The sequence below is a fragment of the Convolutriloba macropyga genome, chromosome 8, assembly GCF_964194025.1.
Source record: "Convolutriloba macropyga chromosome 8, txConMacr16.3, whole genome shotgun sequence".
Classification (NCBI taxonomy): Eukaryota; Metazoa; Xenacoelomorpha; order Acoela; family Convolutidae; genus Convolutriloba; species Convolutriloba macropyga.
The window spans coordinates 22,757,353-22,778,817 of NC_134475.1; the positions used below are offsets into that span (position 1 = coordinate 22,757,353).

General features: G+C 35.9%; 1 protein-coding gene across 1 annotated transcript; it reads right to left on the reverse strand.

Moving 5' to 3' along the window:
• Positions 1 to 2,547: 2,547 nt before the first annotated feature.
• LOC142344594 (uncharacterized) lies at positions 2,548 to 21,083 on the reverse strand. The gene is made up of 5 exons (XM_075396385.1): positions 20,752 to 21,083; positions 18,213 to 18,524; positions 14,438 to 14,811; positions 13,859 to 14,006; positions 2,548 to 5,352 (listed from the first exon to the last, which is right to left on the reverse strand). Exons 4-5 carry the CDS (start codon positions 13,869 to 13,871, stop codon positions 2,702 to 2,704), a joined length of 2,664 nt encoding a protein of 887 aa, XP_075252500.1. The 5' UTR covers positions 13,872 to 14,006; positions 14,438 to 14,811; positions 18,213 to 18,524; positions 20,752 to 21,083; the 3' UTR covers positions 2,548 to 2,701.
• Positions 21,084 to 21,465: the final 382 nt, after the last annotated feature.

Below are 21,465 nucleotides of genomic sequence, written 5' to 3' on the forward strand. Positions count from 1 at the left end.
AGCCTTAAAGCTAGAATAGTTTGAAGACAGAAATATAATGCTACATTCTACTGAAGCCATATAGATTTGTCCATTTTGTTCAACATTCATATTCAGTAACTATTATAAGTACATAATTGTCATACTTTAAGTGAAACTCAAACTCGAACTACCTCAACCACCAGCAAAACAATACTACGACCTAACAGTATTGCATCAGATTCTTTGCGATTGGATTGCGAATCAACCTGTTATTGATACAGAATATTCGACAAAATTTCTACATGGTTAACAAACTTCTCATGGCATAAAATTTACTCTGAAAGGGCGATGTTAGGGAAAACTGTTTACATTCTGTCGACATTATTATCTACAACCAATCAACAGTTGAATTTGACATGTAAATCGACGTGAACAGCAGCATAAAAGGAGCTTGAAAAACTACCAAAATCAGTTGAAACTTGTTAATTTTGTCTTATTAAACTGACATACAGTGCGTATTGAAGCACACTTTCTTGAGCGGTAATATACTTGTTATCGCGTCTTGTTTCTGTAGACGATATTAGTGATTGTACAGTTCTAACTTTACTTTGACTGGTGAAAAGAGATTTAACTTTGATATTCTCAAAACTTTCTTTCTAAGGAACAAAGTTCCTAAGTAAGAGAAACTTTGTGCAAAGCATAAAGTCAGTTTCTCTTACTGGCTCTAACGAAGCCTAGCATAGTTCACAAATTGCGTTATTGAGCAATTGAGTGCGCTGAAAAGCACAAAGTGCGAATTTGGTTACATTTGACAACTTTGATTAAAGTACGAATTTGGTCACATTTGTTAACTTTAATTATCGGGAAAAGGTCACCCAGAACATTAAAGCTTTGCGAGATAGAAATTGTTTAGCCTAACTAGTCGCTAGGACAGTTACCTAGAGCTGCACATAAGGGGTTTTGCATTTTCGAATGACAATTTGTGTTATTAACCAAAACTCAAGCAAAATTTGATTGTTTGAAACAAGTTTGTTATTCAGCAAAGCTGAACAACTATTTATTTGAAATTATTGAGTATCAAGTAATGCAACGTCATTCTACAGTATAGCGGATAATACAGTTCACAAAAGTTAACTGCAAAAGCACAATATCCGGAGAGATTTGAAACCGCTGAAACGAACGGGGCGGTGTAAAGTTTTCCTTGACTTTGATAGGAGAGCAGCCGTTACAACTTTTTTTTGTAAAACTCAAACATCTATTTTTGATTATTTCTTTGACAAAAACGTAATTCAAAAGATTGTTAAATCAAAAATGTAGATGAGCGCGGGTCGGAACATCATGTGCGAACGCACATTAACGCGCCTCCTTGTTTAATTGAAATTTGGTCGTAGAAAAACACGCAAAAAAGATGTAGCTAACAGAAAAATGTCTTAAGTAAACATTTCTCTGAAGTTTTTGCCCCCTTAGTTGCCGTCCTGAGTCTAATTTTGCTCGCTCTTCTTAATTGATCTTTTTATTTGGCATCTCAAACTTTCAAAATATGTATAAAGCTTTTCTGAAAAATAATCTATTTACCGTTTTAACGATCAAATTGTTTTTGAAAACCAAATACTGAGCTAACAGATGGTGTCTCATCAAACAGTGCTAAAGTTCAATCGTTTACTCTTGGCATAAGATCAGGAAATAGTATGGTTACGAACCAATCATAATTTTGCAAATACAATCGATATCTGTCAACTTGTTTTACCACCATCCATATCAAGTCCTCTTTGAAATTTGGGTATTTGGCTAACGAGAATAAAAGTTAATTTTGGGGGAAAATAGAGCAAAAAAGGAGACCCTTCATCGTAAAATTAGACGGCTTTACGTCTTAGAATCAAAGGGAAAGTTTTTTTACAAAAAACTAAATTGTTAAACGAAAGATATTGAGGGAGAAGATTGGTGTTCACTTTGCTTTGCACAAGAAGTGTTCCAACTTATCAAACAACTTTTTCAAACGGCTATGGGGGAACGTATGAGTCAACAGCAGAATGAAAACATTAAAATATTTTCGATAAATCAGTGCACTGATTCGAAAACAGTTCTGGCGGGAATAGTGAATGGACATGAAAAAAAATGTAAACATAAAACGACAGGTGAGTGCAAGTTATTTACAGGGGGTGTAGCTTAGAAATATTGTTTGGCTGCAAACATTTTTTGGACATCCATGATCTCTGTCTGACATCTTCACCACTAAGCTACAATGTCATTGATTCACTGTAGATCACAATCGTATTATGCTAGCGACAGACTTTTTAGCAGAAAAAGAGCAACTTAGAATGCTCAAAAATGAAGATTTCAGGCTTGAAAAATCTCAAGAAGTCAAAGAATGTTCTAAAACAAAAGCGCAAAAAACGTTCAAGCGAAAATTTTCCAAAAAATTTTTTGCACATATAGGTTTACAATAACTAAATCAAACTTCGTTGATCAAACGAAATTTCTTAATTTTTTAATTGTACTAAGTTGAAGCATATAATTCGATAGTTTTGATTATACTTTAAAGATTTTTTGCTTCAAGCCCCTAAGTTCTTAGTGAAAAAAAATATATATTTTTCATCAAAATTTACTTATATAAAATACTTCAAACTCAAAATTCTTGTCGAATTTGCTTCATTAGCTGTACTTTTAACTGCATACATTAGCTGCACTTTGCGTGTGAATTATAAGCACTCCTAATATTTTAAATTGTGGGGCAATAATTTTAAACTCCGTAAATGGTGAGGTCAGACATTGAAGCGGCCAGTTGTTTTCGATCTTCGTTCAGAATCCTTTTCACACATCTCCCATATCCTGATCCCTCTTTTCCAGAGCTGCGCATGGATTCTTTCCCATTACCTGAATGCGATGATCGGCAACGCTGCTTTCGGCATATATTACATTCACACTCAGAAACTTGTGATTGGTTCAATTTTTTCTCGGCTGAAGCATCTCGAAGTCGCATTTGCATGTTCTCATACTGCAGTTGTCGGTTTTTCTTCTGCAGTTGTCGAACTAAACGATTTGACAAGCCATCACTTTCATCGCTGTTCTTGTTGTCGAAATTTATATTGGACAGCGTTTGAATTCGCGAGTTTAAATGCGCAACCTCATCCTTTAATCTTTTGCATTCCCTTTCCTTGTCTGAGTAAATTTCACGTTTTATTAAGTTTTCACGCTGCATTTTAACTTCAATTTCAACGTCAATTTGCTCCCGCATGCTTCTCTGCAACTCCGACATGGTTTGAGTTTTCCAATCATTCATCGAAATTTTCATATTGTGAATCTGTTCATCCTTTTCCCGCAACTGGCTTCTGATTTTTCCTGTTGTTTTCTTTTCCATTTCGATTAGCCCGCGTAGTTCTTCTACTTGTGTCAGATATTCTTCTATAATTTCGCTTCTAACTTTCGTTATAGCTTCGTTTTTATCTTGTTTTGCGGCTTTCTCGGCTGTTAATAGTTCACTTTTAGTGCGCTGTTCAGTTTCGTCTATTTTGACCTTAAGTTGTTCACAGTTTCTGTTAACCGTATCTACAAAACCCCTGAGCTCTGAAATTAAGGCGCGAAGCAAGGCAAGTTTTGACAAAATGTCTTTAATCCTATTTGATACGTTGCCAAAAGGCGGGAAAGTAACAGGCAGCGAAACGTTTAAAACTGAACTAAGCACTTTACACGCGTTTTCCAATTCAACATCAACAGTCTTTTCAAGAGCATTTAGCTCTTTTTTCGACCTTTCGTCGGATTTTTTGGCAGTCTGTAATTGGATGGAAACTTCTTGCAAATCTTGGAAATATTTTGCAGCGTCCTCCTTAAACTTATTGATATCCAGTAATGATTTATCCTTTATTGTGGTTGTTAGTTGACTAATTTGTTCATTTTTATCCCGTTCTAAAGCTATCTTTTCGGTATTTAATTGCTCAGTTACTCGATCAACTTTCAAAGCATTTTCTTTGACAATTTGGGCTATTTGAGAGTTCAGTTGTTCTATTTTAGATTCATAAACCGACTCTTTTTGTGCAAAAGAATCATTAGCCACCTGAAGTTTTAAATCAAATTCATTTCTGGATTTCTCCAATTCTAATTTTAGATGCTCTTCACGGCGTACAAATTCGGTTGCATTTTTATCAGATTTGATGTTATGTAATCGCAACTCATCAGATAGGCTGTCAGCATTTTTCTTCAGTTTCTGTTCACGAGTTTTGAAGTCTTCTTTCATTTTCAAAATGTAGTTGTTTGTTTCCTTCAGCTGCAAGTTCAAACTTTCAATTTCTCTGTTCAAGTTTTCGTGATCTTTTTTGAACATTTTTGCTTCGTGAACAATAAATTCAATGCTTGTGTTTTCAGAATCCTCGTCATTTAGTTTTGCACTTTTTAGAGTTTGGATAGTTTCAGTCATTAGCTGTTTCATTCGTGTTAATTCTGAACTTTTTTGCGACATATTTGCCACCCGTTTCTCATTTTCGGATAGACTTATTCGATCTTTTTCGACAATTGTCTGATTCAAAACTTCTATTTGCTGTTTCAGGTCTTTTTCTATCTCTTTACATTTCTGATTGCTATCAAGTAAATCTTGCTTTTTGTCATCGAGATCTTGGTTGAGTTTGGAAATTTGGGTTTCCAAGTTCGAAAGTTTGGTTTTCTGCTCGTTTTCTGACATGCTCAAATTTTCTTGTATTGCTACATATTCCTTCTCTAATTCGTCACTTTGTGTTTGTAAATCTTCGATTTCTTCATTTAAAGCTTCAATTTTGGCAGATTTGAACTTCAATTCCTGAGCATGCTTGTCTTTTTGAGATTGTTTTTCGGTTTCGAGATCAACCTTTTCACCTTCAAGTTTTTCCAACTCGAATTTTAGCTCGCTGTTCTCTTTTATTATAGAATCAACTTTAGCTGTATTGAGTGCTAACTTATTTTCTAACTTAATCTCGGCTTGCTTCAACTTAGCTGATTTCTGTTCTAAATCTATCCTAACTTGGTCGGTTTTCTTTTCCAAATTTGCGATGTCCATTTCATACCGTTTGCGCCTTTCTTTAGACTCTTCCTCAAAATTCTTCAATTCCTCGCGGTTCTTCTTAACAGCTTCCTGAAGAATCCTCAGTTCTTTTAAAGCCCCTTGCTTCTTAGCTAAAACGTCGGTCAATTCACTTTCGGCTAAGGAGACATCGCTAACTGACTTGGAGGCTATTGAAGAACGCTGACCAGCATCTTCGCCATTCATAGAGTCAGGGTTGTTTCTGTTTGCTTGATCTCGTTTCACCTCTGCCATTGATTTGTGCTTCGCAATGACTGGTTGCCGTTTAACAATTTCACCGCGGAGCTTTTCAGCTTTCGTTTCAATGTAGTTGAAAGTGTCAATTGCGTTGTCAGGTTCGTCTTCTAAAAACAATTTAACGCAAGTGAGTCTATAAAATGGAAATGAACTTACTCGTCTTTAAAACGGAGCTCTTGGATGCACTTCAAAAATGCACTCCAAATTTGAACGAACTTGGAGCACTCGAAAGTGATCTCATCAACTACGGTGAAAACGCCTGAGGTCATGACTTTGCCAAAAATGAGCTAGAGTGTAGGAAACAATCTGTCTTTGGTTAGGGACTTGTGTTGTGCTGTTTCATTGCGTAGAAAGAAGCTGCACTATCAATTTAGTTTTAAATTTTAGCAAATCAACTCTAATTTTACTCGGCATTTGTTGAACTTATTATTACGACACCACCTGGAATGAGACAAGAAAAAGGCATGAGTCGAAAGACATGAGTTGGAAGGTAGTCGAGTTTATTGAAAATTTCTGTGCCATGAACAGACTTGCACAGGCTGTCTTTTTATTATATAATTTTTTTGGCTCATGTAGGGGAATGAGAAAATAAATATGTTTAGAACGAAATTTATGACGATCAGATGACAAAACTTCTTGCATGATTTTCAGCAGATTTATCTCACAAGAGTCAACAGGAATTGATTTTAAATGGCGTGGCATCTGTCGGAAAAGAACATCGATTTGACTTAATAACCAACTGTTGACATTTTAACCAACGTAATCTGGTTTGTAAACCTCCTTTCTTTTATTTCATTCAAGACTTGGACCAGAATTGGTCGAATTTCAGGACTTAATAGATAAAAAACTTACGGAAATAATCATTTGTGGGACAAGACTCATTCTTAATTATCATACTAGGTCATATATGGTTTTTAAATGATTTCTAAGTAGTCATAAAATATCAGATATGATTTCCTGGAAATCATACAGGAATCATACTGTTGTGGTCTGAAATTTAAATCTCTTTATCTCAAAAACTAAATGCTCAATTTAATTCACTTTTTTCATACGCTACATTGTAGACTAGTGCTAGTCACTGCCGAAAATGTTCAAATTTGAATCATTAGTGTGGGAGCTATTTACAATTGAGAATTTTAATGTTGCTCATAGAATTTAAATGGTAGCCCTACCTCATCCTTTTGAGGTAGAACTTTTTTTTTCACTCACAATATAGATGTTACAAATTTCTATCAATTCACAAAGTTTGGCTTCGATATCTTTTTTTAGTTTCTGAGTTATTGTGAAAAAAACCGAATACTTTAGTCCCAATTTGGACATAGCTGAAGATATGAAAATCTGTTAATTAGCTCATATTACCTTTGTTGTACTTGATTTTTGATTGTGTGCTCAGAATGCAGCTAGCACAGTGCTATGTGATCTGTTTCAATAGAATTTGGTCAATTTACATACACTTTCTCCATATATTTGCCATTTTTAAATTTATTCAGGTACTAATATTTCCTGCACGGAAGGTTGTGTTTGATTAAGATATTGTAAATGCAGTTAACATAAAAGAGGACTCTGTTGATTTTTACAACAAAAGCTCTGAAGTTGATGTACCGTTTATAAATATGATTTGGTTTTGCTTGCGTTGATATTTAGTGACCAAATTTCCATTTAAAAATTACGCATACCTTTGTATAACTTTATATTTTTTGCTTTCAAAACTTGAGTTGGATAATTAGACAAGACATTCACTGTCTCATAATACAGTCCTTTAAATTTTCTAGTTTGAGTGAGACAATTATACTGCAGACAGGGCGTCCTTGAAACAGTTGAAAATTGTACGTACTAATAACCTCAGATAAGCCAAAACCTTTGGTCCGTTGACCCGGACAACCTCAAAGATGTGTCGAAGAAAGCAACAAAAGTCCTTCTGGAGCCCGCAGATGTAGTTTGTTTCATCAGACAACTGAAGCCGAAATGTTGGAAGATTTGGAAAATCACTATTAAATTCACGAAAGAATACAGAAGAAAATCAATTATCTTCAAATTAGAAGAGGACAACTCAGAAGAAAATTTGGCTCTGAACTTAGTAGATCAGCGAGCAGCAAAGCAAATCCTGATAAATATACTGTCATCGACAAGAAAATAGCTGACGGGTCTCAACAAACACAAAGCAGAAATGCAAGCGAAACAAAGAAATTTGTCTTTGGAAAGAAAAAAAAATTGGCATTATGGGACCAGAAAAAGAGGTCAACGAAGACGGCAAAGTCAGTAAGAGTTGTCAAAGGAGCAACACCTGTCGTTTGTTTCATCAGTAAATGGAGGCAAAGAGGAAACATGACAAAATGTTGAGCAAACTCAGATCACCAGCGGAACTGAGACACAAACTGATAAGCCAAAATCGAAAGATGTCCTGCCCGATGTTTCAACAGAAGATATATAACTCAAAGAGAAAATACGAGCTGAAAGAAATTGCAAAGTGCAACAGAAGTTTAAACATCAGATGCTGAAGTTGAAAATTGAACCGGAATGACAAGCTCGAGAAACTCACGAGCAATTGAGACAAATCGAGGAGCAGAAGAAACTCGAAATGTTGAAAATCGAGAATGATTTTGACGAAGAAGATGAACTTCATACTCAAAATTTGAAAAAACCAGTTACATCAGATAGTGGAGACTTCTTGTGCAATTAAGCGGCAGTGACGACGAAGAGTCTTTGGGCAAAAACAGAAACCTGCTCAAGCATTTGGTGAAAATCAGCAAAGTGCAAAAGATGTTGCAACCTCATCTAAGCGAAAATACAGTAACAATTGGCTGGGGTCACTGATTTCACTTGGGATCTCTCGGAGAGACGATGTGTTTGCCGATGCTTCAGTCAGAAACAATCCGGGAACGGTGAGTGCAAACGGGTAGCATAGTAAACTTGAGATTTCTGAAATTTCGCAATGAAGTCCAAAACAAGGCTTTAATCAGTATGAAAGGTACCCACTAAGTTCTGCAGTTCATTGTACTTTACCAAAACTAAAGCTAAGAGAATATATTGGCGATCCCCTCAATTAGCCAGAAGGGAGTGGCATGTTTCTGTCGACAGTCGATCGTAGTAACATACCAGACGACAAAAAATAATTAAATAAAAACGCTTTTAACTGAGCAGACAAAAACAGTACTGACTGGTAGGGGTTATTCGAGCGTTGTGTACGACACGGCTAAGAAAACACTTGAGCACAAGCTCAGTCAGCCTTACTTGATAACAGGATCGCAGTTGACTAAGATTCAAAATCATTCACAATTACGGGCATACGATAGTGCGAGTTATATTTTTTTCTTTGACACAGTCAAACACTTCCTAAAGGCTGTGCAAAAATTCGGTAACAGCAACGATTGGTTTTATCAAGTAATCTGGACATGATAGTTAATAAACTTCCGGCAGACATAAAACGCAGATAGTTTGCACAAATTGACAGGTCATGTAGGTTGAAGCTGCCACATTTGATTGAATTGAAAGAATGACCCCAAGAAGAATTTTTGGTTCATGAGTGGATGAAAACTGCAGCAACAAAACAAATTAAGAGAGTTTGTATAAAGAAAAAGAAAATATCGTCAGACCAAAGACAGCTGTGAAATAAATCACAATTGCATTGTTTACCACAGACAAACTGTGACACATGAGCTAATCCAGTCAACAGATCCAACAAGTGAAACCAACCTGGCAAACGAGTCAGCGTTGTCAGTCAAAAGTCTGCTCCAAGTTACGTCGTTGCGCATCTACTCTGAAGACGGAAGTTTTGTCGAAACGGCAGCTGTTTGCGACACCCCCTCCTGTCAAACTTGAATGGACAAAAGTTTGATACAGTCAAGGCAGAAAGACATCAATGTCAGTGACTGGGATTCACGGAACAAACTCAATTGATTGTCTGAAAGTGTTAGTCAGGATTGTGCGACCTATGAAGTCAGCGACACGGTAAAAAAATGGCCAATAGTTATAAAAACTCTTAGTTGGAACCTCGGTTTCCAATGTTATTGAGGTAACTAAATGTTATCCTCATTTATTGTGCATAAGATTGACTTAAAAGATGTAAAAGACCCCTAATAAGAGCTTCAGAGTACAAATATTGTGGGAATAATCTCCCATCGGCAGTAAAAGTTCAATTAGACTGGACGCTAAGTGGTCCATTGCCAAATAGTGATAGAGCAAAGAGCAGTTTTTTCAGAGGCGATAGCAAAGAGAATCAAGATCTAACAGAAACTGTGAGAAAGTTGTGGGAAATCGAATCCTTGAGCTCTATTCAGGTAAACAGCAGATCATTGGAAAATAAAAAGTCTCTTGAATTACTAGAGGAAAACGTTAAAGCTACCAGAAGTTTTCCAATTTCAAATGTTTTTTACTGGAGAAGAACAAAAACCTTGTAATATTTCAACAGCCCTCGGACAACTAAAATTGCTCGAACGGAAAATAGCGAAAAATGAGTCTTTAAGATTGGAGTGAAATGATTCGACAAATAAAGATTTAGTAAAAAGTTTTATCTCCTTGCCTGAAAAAGGTGAACTTGAATGTCAGGGCATCTGCCTTATCATCTAATTGCGAACCCCAGAAAACCTGAGAAAGTAAGAAGAGTTTGTAATGATACAAAAAAATTGTGAAGATTATGCCTGAACGACGTTTTGATGAAAGGTCCCGATCATTTGCAAAATCTAATTGGCGTCTTCTTCAGATTTCGAAAAAACTGTGTTGCACTAACCGCAGATTTTGAAATTTCTTCCAAATTGGAGTGCTGAACGACAAAAAAGCTTCCCCTAGGTTTCTGTGGACAGATGAAAATTGATGCGCCACCAGTATAACTGTCACATTTATGGAGCTAAGTCATCTCCGACATGAGCAAATTATGCCCTGCAGCAGTGTGCTAAACTGTTTGGAATTGAGCTTGGAAAAGCAAAACTTGCTTTGGCAGAGCAAGTAGTAATGGATAACTTTTATGCGGACAATATGCTTCTCTCGGTTCATAAAACAGGGCAAGCATCTAAAGTAACACATGAACTGAAACCATTGCTAGCAAAAGGAAGCTTGGACATGATAAAAATGTTTTCTAATTTCGAAAGTATTTGAAAATAATGAAATCACACCAAAAGAAAATGAAGACGAACCTATGGTCTTTGGATTTGATTGGATAGAAAGCGATGATCGGTTAACTGTTCGGAAAAACGAAGATTTCCTCCGGAAAACGAATCGGACAAAGAGACAAGTTTTGTTAGCAGTATCGCAAGTGTTCAATCCACTGGGGTTCATGGCATCAATTTTCCTTCGAGGAAGTATGTTAAAAAACGTTTCTGAAAGGCACAAGGTCAAAAGTGTGACTCGCCGGCAGCCCAAGAAACTTACACCAAATTTCACAAATGGTTGTAAGAAAAGAGTAACTTAAAACAATTACCCGACCCAACTTGGTGCAATCAGGAATCTTGTGACAAAGTTGAACTACACGTCTTTGGAGAGGCGTCGGAAGACGCCTTTTGTGTAAAAAGTTACTTTGTAATCACTAAACCAAACGGAGATGGACCAATAAAGCTCAATCTTGGAAGAACAAGGATGGCTCCAATGAAACACATAATTTTGGAAGAACATAGAACTTCGTTTGCGTCAATTTATTTGTGGAGAGCTTAAACTTCTCTTTGACAATGACTGTGTAGTAGTGACGAAAGACAGTCTACCTTTGCTGCTAATCAGGTAGCAGCAAATTCGAGACAGTTCAACAGTTAATCAGTGGAGACATTTATCTGGAGCTGATAACACCGCTGATCTGGGAACGAAAGGTCTCTCCAAAAACGAACTTATGCAAAGTGTCCTTATAAATAGACCCGATTGGCTGAAGAGCGAAATTTAGTGAATGAATGGATTTGTGAAAAGATGTATTTTCATAAATAGAACAGTTAAATGATGGATTTGTCTACTCTCGTGTCTTCGCATCAGAGCTGTGCGAATGGAGATCCGTCAACCAGTTGACTTACAAGCTTGCTTAGACAGAGTTCATCTGTTTATATCGAGACGAGGTAAACCGAAAACAGTATTTTCAGACGAAAGAACTAACTGTGTAGGCGCAGCGAACGAAATGATGGCGGCCTTCAGAAAACTGAACCATTCTGAAATGCAGCGCAATTTCGCACAAAAAGGGAAAACAATGGATTTTCAAACCCCGCGCATTTTGGTGGCGCATGGGTTTCATTAGTAAAATTGATCAAAAGTGAGATTTTTAAAATTTCGGGCGACGAATCCTTGAAAGAGGAAAATCTCTCAACTGTAAATTGCGTAGCAGAACAACTGCTCAGTAATTGACCTCTAAAAGCTTTTAGTAGCGATATTGACGGTTTGATTACAATAACACCGAAATAATTCCTCGTTGGAGGAGTGAACGTATCATAGCCCATTTCTCTATTTAGCTATAACAAAACTTCATATCGAAAAATGTTCCCACACATCGGCAAGCAATTTAAAGCAGTTTGAAAGCGGTGAAAGAGCGAGTATCTACAATCACTTCAACGCACAGCACAATGAAGAACTGAATCATGCGGGGACACCAAAGTGGGAAACTTAGTCTGGATGGTTGACGAGAAAGAGAGCTGCTTCAACTAATTTTAGCCAGAAATCAGAGGCTTTATGAAGAAGAAGATAAAATAGCTAAAATGGCCACAATCAAAACTGCAGAAGCAATTTTTTTACGACCATTATTTAAGTTTACGACCATTAGAAGTTGACCGCATTTGAAAGTGATTTGCTAGAATCAATATCGGACCGGCTATGTTGCGGTCTCAAATTTAAATCTCATTGCCGCAAAAACTACATGTCCGATTTAACTCTTTTTTATATTCATATGCCATATTCTACACTTTTGCTAGTTACTGATAAGTTTGCTCAAGTTTGAGTCACTAGTATGGGAGCTAATTACAATTGCCAACTTTCTCAATTTATTAGGATTGCTTATGAACTTAAAAGGTAGCCCAACTTCACCCTTTTGTGATAGAACACTCTCTAGCACTCCTACTATATATCTTACAAAAGTCTGGATTCACAAAGTGTGGTTTTGGTATCTCTGTCAGTTTCTGAGTTATTATAAAAAACCTTAATTATTAGTTTTAATTTGGACTTGCTGAAAATGTGAATATTCGGTATTTAGTTCATACGACATTAATTGTGCATGTTTATTGATAGTGTACTCAAAATACAGCTAGCGCAGTACTGTTTGATCTGTTTCAATCATATTTGGTTGTTTTACATGCTCGTTTTTCATATGTTTGTCATTTTTAAATTTATTCAATTAAAAATGTTTCTTGCGATAAAGGTTGGATTTGATTAGAAAAATTGAAATGCATTTAACTTAAATAAACATTTTGTTGGTTCTTACCATAAAAGCTCTAAAATTTATGTACCGTTTATAAATATGATTTTTAATGTACAGTTTTGCTTTCGTTGACTTTTAGTGAGCACACATCCATTAAAATATTACAAAACATGAGTAACATTAAAATATTACTCATGTTTTTGTTTAACTTTTTTTACGCCTTTAAAAATTGTATTGCACAATTAGACCAATTAGACAAGAAATTAACCTTCTCATAATACACTCCTTTCTATTCTGTCTAATTTGAGAGAGAAAATTATACTGTGGACAGTGCAGACGTAAAACCTATTTAAATATTATACTAATAACCTAAGATAGGCCAAAACAAATACAAAAATTTTGGAGGCCGAGAAACTGTATAATGTTCCTTTTTGGTAGAAATTGAAAAATTTTTGTAAACCATACAAGGTAATATATGGTACATGAATTATTGACCGATGCCAAAAAACGTATTATGTAATCAGGTGGCTCTTAAATTATATCGGATGTGCAGTCCAAAATTCACTATCTGGGTGCTCTAAAAAACTTTGAATTCAAAACCTACCTACAAAGCGATATAAAAATTCAATGCAAAAGAATTGACTTTTCCTTATGAATGAGCATTTTAAGGTATAAAAACTGATTTTTTTTGCATTTTACACCCAATTTTTCTGAAAAATATTGCTCTTCTTGGTCTTTTGGCAGATCACCAATTGATGCCGGGAAATCACATAAGTAACGCCCTATCGAGAAAATGAAAGTATAAATTGAAGTGTGATTCTTGGTATTCAAACTAAGATCAGATATAATTTCTTTGTAATTATGCAAAAATCATGTATGATTTTTTTTTTGGTTTCATACTAGGAAATCAAGTATGGACGGTTTGAAATAATATATGATCCTTGGATGAAATCAAGGAAACTTCAACTCGGGATGGCACGCAAGTGAAAAATTATTCTGAGCTTCTGTATTTGATTTTGTATGTGCATAAAAAAGTTATTCGTATAAGAGATCTTAAGAATTAGGAGATTTCTGCTAGGGCATTCAACAAGCCTCATAATTGGTAGGAGCATTTCTAGCTTCAATATCATCTTTTTTGGTGTGATAAGTTGTGCTCAGTGGAGATATTTTGAGGGCTAGTACTAATTTTAACAGTAGCATTATTAGCTAAATTATTTAAATTATTATCAGTTAAACTCCATATTTCCAAAAAGCGTAGATGAAAAGGTTCGGTTTGCTGTCTGTCGTTTTTAAATTACCTGAGGAATTCATTATGCTTTGTTTTCCTTCCTTAGAATTTTGCACTTTTGTCGGATGGCTTTTTATCACATCTGTCACTTTAAGGCTGTCAGAGTTTGGTTGCAAATCAGATTGTTGTCTTGGGCTTAGCCCTCCTGGGTTACGGAGCTGAAATTTACAACATATGAAAAAGATAAGACATTTTCCTTTATTATCTCAAAATTTTACTCATTTAATTAACTGAATTCTCCAAGTTTAGTGGAAGGCAGACGGATTTTGTTTTAGCACCAGCTCTTTCAAGTAATCAAAATTAACAGTAGAAATTAAATATCTTCATTTTGGAGTTACTAACCTAAGAAACTGGCCAATGCAGAAGATTTAAACAGTCAAAATGCCGAAAATTTAAGATCAAAATGAACAGAAGGAAAAAGCAAAATCAGCAGTTTTGGAACTCTGAGAATTTAGAATTTTGAAGTAGACATTTAAAGCACTAACCATTTAGAGGGCTGATTTTTTTTGCAAACAATGACTTCTTTATAATAATTGCTACAACTTTACTACATAAATTTGTTTAATTTTACCCCTAAAACTGACATAACCTGTTGATAGATTTGTTTTTGCGGTGCGTTCTGCTGCTCTTCATTTTGCTTCCGATTAGATTGCAACTGATGATGTGACGTCTGCTGCTGTTGTTGTTGTTTGTTTGTTTGCTGCAAATGAGGTTGCTTCTGCTGAATGAGAAACTGTTTCTCCCAAAAGTCCTTCACTTGAGTGTACTTTCTCTGGGCCCGCAATCCATTCACATGTGCACTATCTGTGACGTCATCATCGTTGCTATCAGTATCACCATTTGTGTCATTACGGTAATCATTGTTGGGGTCTCTTTTCCGTCTTAGTGAATTTAATTGTCCGTTTTCTACCTCCTGGCTACCTGTTGTAGTGACTTGGTCCGACTCGAAGTCATACGAGTTGCCTGCACAGAACAAACATAACCGACTAACGTCGGGCGAATTGCTCTCAAACGATTGGCATGCTGTTGTCTTCGTCAGTGAGGCGAGCTTTAGCTTAAATGAAGGGGCTTGAGGTGAGTTCAGCAGGGGGCATCGGTGCGACGGGTTCCTTGGCTGCGTGCTTAATGAAGTGCAGGGGTGGGGATTGAGGATGTGGGGGTGGGGTGGGGGGTGTGGTATCAATTTCTATGAACCACCCTTCACACCAGAAGATTAAGTCTCAAGTACAGTTTCTGTGAACCGCGCACTTGGAGACTAGCGAGCTGAAAGCCCCCATGATAACCTAATACCCACTGAGTTCTTCTTCTTTATCCCATTTTTGAGGACGAAAATTTGAATGGGTCTGACGAAAATCGCGTTAAAAAGACCAACAGGATTAATATAATTGGTACAAACTTCGTTTGAGAGCAATTAAAACAATTAACAATGATTTCCTAGAAACTGCTAGTTAAGTCATTTATGATAAAAAAAAATATCTATTATAATTTAGCCTTGATGAGAATAATAGATGATAACATTGCCACATAAGAGCAGTTGAAGTGCGGCATCAACAAAAGAGTCAAGGAAAGAAAGATAGATGGTGTGAGAGATAAAACGTGAGCGAGAAAGAGAAGGAAAGAACCCCCAAACGACAGAGAGAGAGAGAGAGAGAGAGAGAGATAGATAGAGAAAAAGAGTGAGCTAGGAATTTTTTCTTTGATGGTATTTGGCTCTGCAAGTTCTAGTTTTCTAGTCTTGTTACTATATCATATAGAAAACAAAACTGAAAAATTCAAAATTTAAAAAAGTTCCTGATTTCGCAGTGAAAAAACCATTCAAAATCATCGTGTTAAAAAACATTTTTATCTGTGAAGTTCCCTTGAGTTACCCATCAGCAAGGTTTTAAATATATTGTATTCCAGTAATGATTCTCAAACTCAGAATAAGACAAAAATCATCAAAAATTTTAAAAACAATTGCAAGTTTAAACAAAGTCCTTCTGAAGATTGTGATATTAATGTCTTCACAGCATTTCATTGTCTCAAGAGGCTACCCAATATCCCTATTTCAAGACTAAAATAGTTTCATTGGCTCATAATTATCCATAATCTTGGAACATTATAGTAATTTAGTAGAAAGTTGAAAAAAAAATTTTACTAAAAAATTGATATAACTCGAGACAATAGATTATTATTAATTATTCCATTAACACAGAACCGTGCTGCAGCTTATTATCAAAACTTGGAGGAAGCTGGTGCAGCCTATTATCAAAACTGGTGCAAGAAAAATATAAGAAAGATTTAAAATTATTCAGAAAACTTGAAAAAATTGCTTAAAATTGATAAATTAAAATCTTGAAAAACCTTCCAGTGCATCTAGAAGTTATGCAGTAATTTTTTTCCAACACTAGAGGAGATTCCGTGGCTCTTGAAGCTGCAGAAACTGATAAATAACAAAAAAATCGAAAAATTGAAAAAAATTGCAACTTAAACAAAAAGTTGCTAAAATTTGTGATAATAAAAAGTTGAAAACTAATCAAAGGACAAAAAAGATTAGGTATTTTATTATTGAGACCTATAAGAGGTTTCTAAGGGGCTCGAAAAGCATAAATAATGACAAAAATAACAAAAAAAGAAAAATTTGCAAATTTTGTCAGAAAAAGATGCAAAAGTTCGTGATGTTAAAAACTTGAAAAACATTCCATTAAATCTAGAAACTATACAGTAAGCCATTATGAGACCCTAGAGGAGTTTTGTTGGTTGTTGACGTAGGAGACACTTAAAAGTGACCAAAGTTTTCAAAAAACTTTAAAAAAAATGCCGAAAATTTTATCAAAATTTTGCTAAATTTTGTAATATTAAAAAGTTGAAATTTATACTACTGCCGACAGGATTTTTTAGTAAATTAATATCAAACATTTAAAGAGTTTTTTGTTGCTGGGTCTGAAAACCCTTGAATAAGGCCAAGAAATGTCAAAAAAATTGGAAAAAATTGCACTTTTGGCAGAAAAATGCTAAAAATGGTGACGTTAAAAAATGAAAACCATTCCCTTACCCCTAGAAACTTTGTAGCAGCTTGTTATAACCCACTAGAGGAGCTTCCTTGACACCTGGCGCTAAAAAACTCAAAAACAGTCAATAAATTTCAAAAAAGCTTTAAAATAATGCGAAAATTAGTATAAATTTGTGTGTATTTGTTTGGATTACCATAATATATAGTTTTTATAATGGTAATAAAAAGTACTTGCGTCCTGCAAAAGACCTTTATCAGCTTTAGCCAGCTTCAATTTTAGACTTGTCCAACAAGTTTGGAAAATGACGAAAAAACACGAAAAAATGACCTTTTAACCTTAAACTACGGCCTTCCCAGTAGCTTCATCGCAGTAAGAACTTGAAGGACTACTAAAAGCAGCTAACGGCCTCTAATAAAACTTAATGCCCGCTGGGCGCTACCTGTTTATCCCGTTTTTAAGCACAAAAAGTCAAATGAATCAGACGAAAAAATCCGTCAAGCGAAAAAATTGCAGCAAAAAAAGACCGACAGGACTAATATAATTGCTACAAACTTCGTTTGAGAGCAATTAATATATAAATAGAGCTTAAAATAACCGTGAAATGATCAGCATGAGAAAAAATTGAGGCGTGAAGAGAAGAGCAATTCGTATTTTGTACATTTGGCACTCAGCGACAATTAATAATTCGTTTTCAATTACGAAAATCAATTTGGAGAACAAATTTTTTTTCCAATTCCATTGGTATTAAGCCAATATTTCAGACACTGAAAACAAACTTTTGCGTGTAAAAACAATGATCTCTACAAAATGATCTCTCTTTTTCTGTTTATCGTGAACTCATATCTGATTTTCTGGCAATCGTACAAGGATCATATATGGTCCTCGTATGGTAACAAGGAAATCATATATGATTTCCTGGTAATCGTACAAGGATCATAAACGGTCCCTGTATGGTTACAAGGAAATCATACATGATTTCCTGGTAATCATACAAGGATCATATATGATTTCCTGGTAATCATACAAGGATCATATATGATTTCCTGGTAATCATACAAGGATCATATATGATTTCCCTGATTTCATACAACTTTCATCAATCATTTACCGTGGTTTTTGAGTGCTCCTGAACATTTCTTCTGTTTTTTTCTTAAAAGTCACACTAGGATTTTGTATGATTTCCTTGATTTCATGCAAGGATCATGTATGATTTCTTAGGTTCCATACAAGGATCGTACTAGGAAATACGTTATGATTTGTATGACATCATATATGATCCTTGTAGAATTACCGGGAAGGGTCAACCCGGGTATGCAATTAAAAATAGAATGCGGATTGTTAGTGGGTAGTAAATTCATTGCCATTAGCTACCTGGCTCGCTGAAGTAGGCACTATCTAATAGAAAAGACCCAATCTTGATCTGTTTCCTCTGAGGGGGTTTCTCTTTCTGATATGAATGCTCTTCAGAAATGGCCGGAGATTGCTTTGGACCAGATCCACTGGGTGAGACTAGCGCCGATGATTGATCTGATGGTAGGAAAATTAATGGAGGGGAATCGAATTGGTCAGAATTGCTTTTCTCTTTACTGTAATCCTGGTTGATATGTCGTACACGGTTATTGATGATTATCGGCCGACCTTTAAGGTTGATAGTCACTGATAACTCCTGCTTAGCATTCGCAGCTGAAAAGCATCACTGTACATGTAGCAAACTATAGTCTGAGCAATAGTTTAATATCAAGTCACGCAGGGCACTGAGGTATAGCAGAGGGACTCAAGGCTTGGTCGAATGCGTTAAATGCGCTGCACTTCAAAAGTCAATAGAGATTTTCTGTGAGGGTATCTATCCTTGGTGTTTTTTCTAATCTAAACGTTGACGGTGATTTTTTTTTTATCTAATTATTTATTTTGATGCATTTGAAATTGAATTAAGAACCTCACAAGAAACTGGGTTTTAATTTTGATCCATGGAAGTTGAATCCGCACCGTTTCCGGAAGAAAAACTAATGGAAAAAGCACCCAATTATAGATTTATAGAAACGGAAAACACTCCCAAAGAAAAATATCCCAACAGAATCAAAGACCCGCTTGAGTTTTAAAATACTGCACATTTAGCGCATTTGGCTATGCCGGAGCTATGCCGTCTGTGCGACTTGAAACGATTATAACTGAACAAAATAAACGCGACTGGAGTCGGACTCGAAGGGTGTGCGTTGAGGGGGGGGGGGGGGGGGCTAATGCGGCGGGGGGGAAGGGCTGACGCGGGGGAGGACTTGAAGTGTGTGTGTGTGTGTGTGTGTGTGCGTGCGTGCGTGCGTGCGTGCGTGCGTGTGTGTGTGTGTGTGTGTGTGTGTGTGTGTGTGTGTGTGTGTGTGTGTGTGTGTGTGTGTGTGTGTGAATCAAACAATAAGAACCGCATTTCACAGCATGATTTTATGTCTCCAACACAGTTTGGTTGACCGCATGCTTAGAGACTATTAAGGCGTAAGAGAACTTAATGCCCTCTAAGCGCTACCGGCTTATCGGATCAATAAAAAAATCGCATCAATAAAGTTCATAGGACCAATTTAATTGCGCCAAAATTTGTTTGAGATAAACTTTGAGCACAACAGATGATCAATCATAACTTGAGAGTTCTCCGTGGGGGATTTTTCTACATGGATTTGCTCCCTGAACAGATCATTTGTAGTCATCCAACATGAGCATGATGTAGCGGCAGCCTTTAAGTTTTCTACATAATGCCGACAAGCAAGCAGTTTTTATCATTACAAAGGTTAAAATGGCATTTTTTATTGCACCCGGGCCGAGGTTTAGGGTGAATTTTTGTAAGAAATGCGGTGAATGCGTTGAATGCGAAGAAAAAAATAGTTTACCGCTTTTCACAGCATTTCTTACAAAAATTCACCGCGAAATTCACCGCATTTCTTACAAAAATTCACCGCATTTGTTTTCCAACGTTTACATAAATTCACAAGAAGTAGCATAGAAGTCAGTGACAGTTGGCGCAGTGGAATAAGAAATTGAAGACATGCAGGCGGGAAGAGGTTCGAAAACGTGTATGGAAGTGTCTTTTTTGTAAGAATACCGAGAACGCGGTGAAAATAAATATTTCACCGCAATTCACCGTATTCACCGCAAAAAGATGTAAGAAATACGCGGTGAAAATTGTTTTTTTTTCACCGCATTTCACCGCGTTTCTTACGAAAATTCACCACCAAACCTCGAGCCGGTCAGGCTTTAAACGGGACTTGAAAAACAATAGAGTGGAAGTTTTGCTACTCATCTGCCCATGCAATGCTCTTTGTGATTATGCTGAAAAATTTTTAACAAAAGTTGACCATTCGATAACTGTCTTTTATAAAATTCTATAACTTTTCAAGATTTTTGAGAACCGGTACAATTTATGCAAACTTCTATCTTTTAGATTTTTAGATCTTTGCGTGTGTTTTCAAGGAGTAAAGCATTTTACAAAATTTTGTAAAGTTGTCAAGAAATATCGTGAAAACTTGGATTAACAAGTTTTGTCGAGAAATTCAAGACTTTGGATGCGTTGCTATAATGTATCAAATTTTGGTTCATTGGGTGGGACCAGATGACTTAAAGGAACTACAAAACTGTTCTTTTACCGCTGAACTTTTGACAGGCGGTAATATAAGACGGAAAACATTTGCAACATTTTAAAAAAAAAATTGACGGTGATGGCATTGTTGAAAGATGCCAAAAACGATGGCTAGGCCAACCTTACTTAACCTTACATGCGAGCAGCCCAGTAAATTTGATGGGTTATTCAAAATTGGCTTTTATCATTTAAATGAGTCAAGAAGATGGTAAGTCAAAGAGAATGTTCTGCCATTGATTAATAGTCCCAAAAGCCCGATTTATTTTAAGGGTTCTTATAAAGAAGTCTTACCGCTGGTCGATGGTTGAGATAGTTTTGGAACGTTTGACACGCAACTGGAACCCTTTGATGGTACAGCGTTCAAAGCCACTTTCTATTTGCTCCTCTGTTTTTCTCTCAATCAGCTGTTTCACATTTTTCCAAAGAAATCTTCCTCATAAAAAGCGGAGCACAAAAATGGGGTTATTAATTATGCATAAAGAAACCAGGCCCCTTTTTTGGACTAAAATTGATGAACTCATGTTGGCGATAGACTTTATGGAAACAGAATAATGCAAAATTAATACAATTACGCGTCGTGTATTAAGTAGATAAAAAACATTCAAGCCACTTGTATGCCACGTTTCCCTTGTATTTTGAGATTAATCTGAACAAGCAAAGTTGTAAGGCTGAACTGCTTTTGGAAAAATCCTATCACCTGCTTGTGGAAAAATAATTCCATGGAAAAACGGAACAAACGCGTTTTATATTGGCACAGTAGAGGGCTTTGAATAATTTAATAGTGCGCACAAAGGACTAATTTGAAATTAAAAAAGTAAACATCAAGCCACAAAATTTGTTTTGAAATTGATCTCTCACCCATAATCTTTGATCTAAACCCAACAAGCACAATAAAATTGCATGCACAAGCAAAAAAATAGTTTTTAGTTCCAACGATCAAATTTCATCAAGATTTTGATCAAACCATGTTTGTCAACGGAGTGGCATTAACAGTAATAAAATATC